Source organism: Zingiber officinale, chromosome 6A (assembly GCF_018446385.1).
Source record: "Zingiber officinale cultivar Zhangliang chromosome 6A, Zo_v1.1, whole genome shotgun sequence".
Taxonomy (NCBI): Eukaryota; Viridiplantae; Streptophyta; class Magnoliopsida; order Zingiberales; family Zingiberaceae; genus Zingiber; species Zingiber officinale.
This window is the reverse complement of record NC_055997.1, coordinates 23,739,223-23,748,002: the sequence shown is the minus strand read 5'-3', so window position 1 is coordinate 23,748,002 and position 8,780 is coordinate 23,739,223. Positions and strand designations below refer to the sequence as shown.

Here is an 8,780-nt window from a genome sequence, read left to right as displayed (position 1 = left end):
ATAGGACTAAATTATCAGTTTATTTCCTCTTCGAAATACAAAGAAACTTGTTGAACTTTGAATTTTTTTTTATACATACGATCAAGCTACAACGAAAATAATGATAGATAAGTAGAAATTTATTGAATTGCATGCTTATATATATATATATATATATATATATATATATATATATATATATATTTCAAAGGAAGGTTGCGTGTATATGCATCAATTAGACAGATTGTTCTGGAGACGAACAGCTAGAATGAAGAATTCAATAATGTAAAGTCGGCTTAATTACTCCTGATCTGTGACTGGACCTGAGTAGAAATCTCAAGCTTCTCCAGAATTTGGTCATCTTTTTCACCCAAAAAAGATTATAATTTTCAATTGGTTATCGTTGAATTGGATCATATATAGTTGATCCCAAATTGGTTAGTTGTCATTGAAGAGAGATTTTAAATAATTAGGAATCAATATATTATGAGTATAGAACTTTTGGGGATTGAACTTCGGAGACAATAATAAATATATATAATCATTTTATTCAACTTTGACAACATGTATCTATACTCATAAATCATAAACAATGACTATATTGGTAATACATAAGTATGAAATTGTGAATTATTAAAAGCATATTATCAAGTCATTTTAACGAAATGTGATGTAAGCGTCGAGCTGTCCGGTGAGGGTTGTGCTAGTGCTGCGTACTTCCGTCGTCAAGAGATAGCCTCTAGCCAACCGGAATCGTCCTGTGCCGCCGGTGATCGCCCGCTCGAACACGGTCTCGAGCGGGGCGACCGGGAACAACCCCTGCACAGCGAGGGAGCTGCCGTTGTATTTGCCGGCGGTGAACACTAGCTGGCAGTTGGTGAGGCCGGAGTTCTCAGCCAGGCTGGAGCCGACTCCCATGCCCTGATTCCGACCGATAATAGGCGAGTCGGTCTCGACCCCCAAGCGGAGAAGGTTGTCATAGACAATGATATTGCCAAAGCCGGCACCGGAGGTGGAGCCGCGGCGCTCGACAGCGTAGACGACGGTGGCATTGGGGCCGGATCCAAGGATTCTCTCGTGGTTGTAGAAGCGCAGGTGCATGTAACCATCAGGACTGGCGGCGGCAGCCACGGCGGCGGCGGCCAAGAAGGCGAAGAGGAGTAGGAAGGAGGAGGAGGAGGAGGAGGAAGGAGATGATGCCATTTGTAAGTGCTTAATTACTTGCGAATGGATGGATAACAAATTATGTGGTGATGGACGGAACCGTAACCGAGATGCTTATATAGGCATAAACCATGCACAATTCAAGGAAAGCTTAATGGGTACAACCAGCTCGCATACGCCTCCCTCAAATATAATTCGGCAGGAACGGGTCGTGGTAGTGCAGGTCAAAAAAAAGGAGTCGCATGGAGTCCCGCGTCCGCATACTTGATTGGCGAAGGCGATTAAGCTAAAATCCAAGTTATTAGTGATCTAATTATGGAATTAACTTCAAAAGTGATTAAAGAGAACCGATCGATCGTAGTAAGTGTGGCATTAATAACAACCGCGTTTAGTAGGTGGCAGGTGTTTGGCGTCGGATACGTGTCATGAATCATGATCGTTCACTTTAATTAGGTGAAATTAATTGCTACCTTTTAATTCAGCTTTAATGTTTAGTTAATTTAGAACTAGAAATTTTAATATGAACATGCCATGCACATAAGTGAAGCCTCTTTTTTTTCTCAACTTTCTCATGTACCATTGACAACAATTTCACTGATTAAAGGAGGACGAATGAGTACTGCATGGCAACTTGATCGTTGACTTTGACGAACAATTTCACTAAGATTATTTTCTATATAATAAACGAGTGGAATGTATAACTTGGAGGTAGCTAGCAGGTCCTCCACGTTACTTAATGATTTTTATATTCAAAAACACGGATTAGGTCAACTATGCCATATACATAGAAATTAATCGCCGCCACCTTGTACGCATACATATTATCGCAATCAATTAAGTAACTAATTACATGTAAAGATATTGTTAATGAAGTTCACTACAAAGAAAGAGTTGTTTAAGAAGTAATTAGCATGCATCATATCGGGAAGGTGATATATATGGGTTTAATGTTAAAGACTTTTACTTTGATGGAGTTTCATTAGTAAACCGTCGCAATTAGTTTCAGATTAATTAATTATGTTATGAAGAAAAAACGATGTCGTGTACAGCCCGTTATTTGACTAGGTGGAACGTAAATTAATTTCTATAGTGAAGATCAAAATTATTATTATAAAAGGATATATAAGCACTAAATCAGTTTGTCATATTCCAATATTGATTACTAGTTTTTTTAAAAAAATTAATATTTTAAATTATAAAAATTAATTTACAAAATTAACATTTTCTTATATAAATTTCTAATACATTAATATATTCCCTCAACATATTACAATACTTAATAAATACTTAAATTTATTTTATTTTAATTTTTTTTTAACCAAATATTATAACCTAATTAGGAACCCTAGAGGTAAAATCTAAAAAAAATAACTAAAAAATTATAACCCAATTGAGAAGTTTGAATCCTAGAAATAAAATCTTAAAAAAATATTTTAATTATTTTTTTAATTCAAAAATTAAAAATAAAATAAAAACACGCTTTTGATATCCTACGCATTTGATATCCTACGCGTGATTATTTTTTTAATTCAAAAATTATTTTTAAAATTTTTTAATTAATTTTTGTAATTTAAAATATTAAAAAATAAAAAAAACGAGTGATCTCCGGCGCGCGCACAGTCGCACTGTGCAGACACGCAGAGATCACGCTATATATAAATATATAGCGGCGCATTGTGTGCAACCGTGAGCGACACGTAGACGTTGCATTGCTAGCTTGATTGCTTTGTAAAAAAAATATTCCATTTATTCTCTCTCCCCTTCGGCCTTCTTTTCAAAATATCATCGAGCGAAATTTCCCAATTTCTAAATGTCCCTCGCCGCTCTCTCTCTCTCGCGCCTTCATTTCCGTCGTCCGTCAGATCTCGCGCTCCTACCAGGAAAGTAAAGCAAAGACGCTGCAAGCTACTTGGCTCGTCGCTCTCTATCTCGCCGCTCTCATCTCTTCCTTCACCGACAACGCCATGTCGGACAGCTATTGTTGTGCTCACCACCTCTCTTCATTCTCGATCGTAAGGACAACGTCTTTAATTCCTTCCATTTCATACACAATAGTAATTCGTTTCATTTTAATTTGTTATTCCCATCGTGATCCAAACATATATTAGAATGATTAATGTTGTAACGTGCAAGGACGACACCTGCTATGAACGCTTACAGGTTGTAGCCACTTGGAAAGGTAGCTGCTACACGTTGTAACAGCTACTTTGACAGTTAACTGCTACACCTTGTAGCAGGTAACTGTTCATGTAGCTGCTATAATGTATAGCAGCCACTTGGTAAGTCGTTTTTGTAGCAGCTACATTTTCTAGCAGATATTACCTCTAAAAACATTTAAGTTTATGTGTATCAACTTCGTAAAAAATTATTTGAAATTATTGTTACTGATGCAGCGCCTTTGCTTTACTGCTAAACATTGCAGCAGCTATTTCATAACTAACTATCCATATGGCTGCTACAACTTATAGCAGCTAACTTGGAATGGCGGTCGTAAAAGGAAGGATTTATGCTACGACGTGCAAGGCCGATGCCTACTACAAATGTCTGCAACCACTTAGACATCGAATGCTGCTACAAGTTGTAGCAGCTATTTCGACAATTAACTGCTACACCTTGTAGCAGCTAACTATATATATAGCTGCTACAACGTGTGACAATCACTTGGTAAATTATTTTTTTAGTAGCTATATTTTTTTAACAAACATTACTTCTAAAAATATTTAATTATGATGATTATATAGATCGGAATGGAAGTTTTATATATAGAATGTTAAATATTACGAGAAAAGACATCACAAATGATTTTTTTAAGAGTCAAAGGTAAATTTTGAGAATTGACGGATCATTATTTTAACTAAATTCAAGGTTTATGTCACACATTTTGAAATTAAGTTCTTTTACTCCTTGAATTCAAAATTTTGATTTTTATATCCTAAAATTTGAGCTGCATTAATATTCGAAATTTTTAAAAACCGCCCCCCTAATTTTATATCCTAGCTACGCTATATATATTTAAAAAAAGTTATGTTGTGGACTGGTCCGTTCGGACTCGTACGTGCATGCTATATATATAATGGAAGGTTGTGTTTATGATCGCATCAATTAGACAGATTGTCTGGAGACGATCGAACAGCTATAATGAAGAATTCAATATTGTAAAGTCTGCTTAATTACTCCCGATTCCGGTTGGGGTTGCAAGATTAAAGTTATAAATATAGGCCCATATTAAAAACATATGGAAAAGATCATGAATTTATAAGAGAAAGATATCTTTATTGATATGAGACCTTTTGGGTAGAGTTCAAGTACAAAACCATGAATGCTTAGGTTCAAAATGGACAATATCATATCATTGTGAAGATATCTAAATTCTTTTCGATTCAATAATTGATATCAACACCCGAATTGCTAGAAAGATTAACCGTCGAATGTGCACAAGAGTCATGATATAATCGAACCATATGGATAAAATATATACCTCAAACAAAGAAGTGGGGGCTCCCGTTGATCGACCAAGCATAAAGAAATTAGAATTTTCAATTGGTTATATATTATGAGTATAGAACTTTGGCATATAATCATTTTATTCAACTTTGGAAATCTGTATTTATTTATCCAATATATTTTGTTGGAATATGAACTTCACCTGATAATCATAAATCATAAACAATGACTATACGGTAATACCTAAGTATGAAATTGTGAATTATTAAAAGCAAATTATCAAGTCATTTTAACGAAATGTGATGTAAGCGTCGAGCTGTCCGGTGAGGGTTGTGCTGGTGCTGCGTACTTCCGTCGTCAAGAGATAGCCTCTAGCCAACCGGAATCGTCCTGTGCCGCCGGTGATCGCCCTCTCGAACACGGTCTCGAGCGGGGCGACAGGGAACAACCCCTGCACAGCGAGGGAGCTGCCGTTGTATTTACCGGCGGTGAACACTAGCTGGCAGTTGGTGAGGCCGGAGTTCTCAGCCAGGCTGGAGCCGACTCCCATGCCCTGATTCCGACCGATAATAGGCGAGTCGGTCTCGACCCCCAAGCGGAGAAGGTTGTCGTAGACAATGATATTGCCAAAGCCGGCACCGGAGGTGGAGCCGCGACGCTCGACAGCATAGACGACGGTGGCATTGGGGCCGGAGCCGAGGATTCTCTCGTGGTTGTAGAAGCGCAGGTGCATGTAACCATCAGGGCTGGCGGCGATGGCGGTGACGGCGGCGGCGGCCAAGATGGTGAAGAGCAGGAGGAAAGAGGAGGAGGAAGGAGATGATGCCATTTGCAAGTGCTTAATTAATTGCAAATGGATGGATAACAAATTATGCGGTGATGGATGGAACCGTAACCGGTATGCTTATATAGGCATAAACCATGCACATTTCAAGGGAAAGCTTACACGCGTGGCGGCCGCAAACTTCTTAATGGGTACAGCCAGCTCGCATAAGACTCCCTCAAATGTAATTCGGCGGGAACGGGTCGTGGTTGTGCCGGTCAAATAAAGCCAGTCGCATGGAGTCCCGCATCCGCATATATACTCGATTAGCAAAGGCCATTAATCTAGAATCCAAGTCATTAGTGATCTAATTAATGGAATTTCAAAAATGATTTAAGAGACCAGATCGATCGCAGTAGGTGTGGCATTAATAGCCGCGTTTAGTAGGTGGCCAGTGTTTGGCGTCGGATACATGACATGAGTAGAGGTGAGTATTCGATTAAAATTGAATCGATTAAATTGAATGGATCAAAAATTGAATAAATCAAATTTCTTTTCAATCAATCAAACTGATCGAATTTCTCTATAAAATCGAACTAACCGAACCGAAAAGATATCGGTTAATTCAGTTTTCGACCGAATTGACCGAATTAACCGAATTTTAAAACCCTATTCGATTTTATCTTTAAAAAAAAGATTTTATTTAATTAATTATAATTTAAAATAAAAATTAATTAAAATAATATTCTTATTCAGTTTATTCGGTTTAACCGAATTATAAAATTCAAAATCAAAATCGAACCGAATTAATCAAAAATCGAACCGAATTTAAAAAAAAAAAATCAAAAACCGAATTAACCGAACTGAATTTCTAAATTCGATTGATTTGATTCGATTAATTCAATTTTTCCAAATTTTTACTCATCCTTAGTGATGAATCAAATATTATCGTTCACTTTAATTAGGTGATATTAATTGCAACCTTTTAATTCAGTTTAATGTTTAGTAATTTATAACTCAAAAAATTTAATATGAACATGCCACATAAGTGAAGCTTCTTTTTTATCTCTACTTAATTTCGCATGAAACATCATCGACAATTTCACTGGTTAAACGATGACGACTCAGTACTCCATAGCAACTTGATCGTTGACTTTGACGAACAATTTCAATGAGATTATTTTCTATATAATAAACGCGTTGAATGTATTACTCGAAGCTAGCTAGCAGGTCCTCCACGCTACTCAATGATTTTTATATTCAACAACATGGATTAAGTCAACTGTGCCATATAGAAATTAATCACCGCCACCTTGTGTGCATACATATTATCCCATGAGGTCTAATGATTAACGTGTGAGATATTGTCATCATAAGGTCTGAGATTCGAATCTTGGTAAAGTCAAAGTAAATGTTTTCCTTATGTACTAGTCATTATTCCAAAAGTTAGTAGCCGCTCGTGATTTACCTCCTCTATATTGATTCTAGGATGGATTGGTGGAGACGCTGGACGAACGTATTCACTTTTTACCATCATATTATCACAATCAATTAAGAAACTAATCACACGTAAAGATATTGTTAATGAAGTTCACTAAAAAAAGAGTTGTTTAATAAGTAATTGCATGCATATCGGGAAGGTGATATATATGGGTTTAAAAGACTTTTACTTTGATGAAGTTTCATTAGTAAACCGTCGCAATTAGTTTCAGATTAATTAATTATGTTTTGAAGAAAAAACGATGTCGTGTCCAGCCCGTTATTTGACTCAGTGTAACGTAAATTAATTTTGACTCAGTGGAACGTAAATGAATTTCTATAATTAAAACCATGTAAATTAAGATTCCATGTGACTAAATTTTAAGTGATTTAAATCTAGAAGTTTGAATTAGATTATCCTATAGAAATTTAAATTAAATAGTCTTTATCTCTAAAATTGAATCCAAGATTATAGAAGAAGTCTTACCTCATCCCGATTAGATAATTACAATGGAAGAAGAACTAACCTAATTTAAAAGAAACCAAATCTGATAATTAATACCTAAACCCACAAGTAAATGTATAATTGATACCAAGTGGGTTTTTAAAAATAAACTAGATGATAAAGGTGAAATAGTAAGAAATAAAGTTAGACTAGTGTCAAAGGGGTTCAGCCAAATAGAAGGATTAGATTATGATGACTTATGTGTCTGTAGCCAGACTTGAAGCTATCAGGATGCTGTTAATTTACGTAACACATAAAGGATTCAAGTTATATCAAATAGACGTAAAGTATGCATTCCTTAATGGATTTATCAAAGAAAAGATTTACCTAAATCAACCCCCAAGATTTAAGGACTTAGACTACCCAAGCCATGTCCTAAGGTTAAAGAAAGTATTATATGGATTAAAACAAGCACCTAAGGCTTAGTATGAATGATTATCAACATACCTAATATCTAAAGGGTTTAACCAAGGTCAAATAAACTAAACCTTATTTGTTAAAATCTTAGAAAAAGGTATTTTATAGCTCAAATGTACATAGACGACATAGTTTTTGGCTCAACCAATACTAATTTTTTTTAAAAAAATATTAAATTAATGAAAATTGAATTTGAAATAAGCCTACTGGGAACACTTAATTTTTTTCTTAGGTTTACAGATAAAACAAACAAAATAGGGAATTTAGGTTTTTCAAGCAAAATACGCTAAAGAGTTAATAAAAAATTTAGAATGAAAAATTCTAAAAATATTAATACCCCAATAACAACCAATATAAAAATTGACTTTGACTTAAAAGGCAAACTAGTAAACTTAAAATATTATAGAAGTATAATAGGAACTCTACTATATCTAACTGTAAGTCGACCTGATATTTTATTTGCAGTTAGTATGTGTGCTAGGTACCAATCATGTCCAAAAGAATCATACTTAACTAATGTAAAAAAAAAAAAAAAAAGAATATTTAGATACATTAAGGGACACTAAGTATAGGTCTTTGGTACCCTAGGACTAATACATTTAACTTAGTTGGGTACTCTGACTTAGACTATGCTGGTTGCAAACTAGATAGAAAAAGTACAAGTAAAAGCTGTCAACTTCTAGGTCAATGTCTAGTAAGCTGGTCAAGTATAAAGTAATACTGTTACCTTATCCACTACTGAAGCATAATACATAGATATAGGAGAATGTGTATTTCAACTCTTATGGATGATACACATTTTAAAAGACTATCAATTAGAATATAAAAATACAAAAGTCCAAATTGATACCATAAGTTATATTAACTTAACAAAAAATCCAATACACCATTCAAGAACTAAGCACATAGAAGTTAAACACCACTTTGTAAAGGACCATGTAGCTAGGGGTGATATTATACTTAACTATGTTGAATCTAAATCAAACATAACAGATATTTTCATAAAATCTTTACCTGAACTTAAGTTTA

At 35.0% G+C, this 8,780-nt stretch overlaps 2 protein-coding genes across 2 annotated transcripts; both read right to left on the bottom strand.

Annotated features, from left to right (window-relative positions):
- Window positions 1-499: 499 nt before the first annotated feature.
- On the bottom strand, window positions 500-1,256 carry LOC121993805 (dirigent protein 22-like). Its single transcript, XM_042548111.1, has one exon. It carries the CDS (start codon window positions 1,180-1,182, stop codon window positions 637-639), a length of 546 nt encoding a protein of 181 aa, XP_042404045.1. The 5' UTR covers window positions 1,183-1,256; the 3' UTR covers window positions 500-636.
- A 3,620-nt stretch (window positions 1,257-4,876) lies between these two features.
- Window positions 4,877-5,416, bottom strand: LOC121994681 (dirigent protein 22-like). The gene has a single exon (XM_042548635.1). It carries the CDS (start codon window positions 5,414-5,416, stop codon window positions 4,877-4,879), a length of 540 nt encoding a protein of 179 aa, XP_042404569.1.
- Window positions 5,417-8,780: the final 3,364 nt, after the last annotated feature.

Bases quoted from the DNA above. Each gene is read 5' to 3' on its own strand.
- LOC121994681 (XM_042548635.1), bottom strand. From the start codon at position 5,416: ATGGCATCATCTCCTTCCTCCTCCTCTTTCCTCCTGCTCTTCACCATC.
- LOC121993805 (XM_042548111.1), bottom strand. From the start codon at position 1,182: ATGGCATCATCTCCTTCCTCCTCCTCCTCCTCCTCCTTCCTACTCCTC.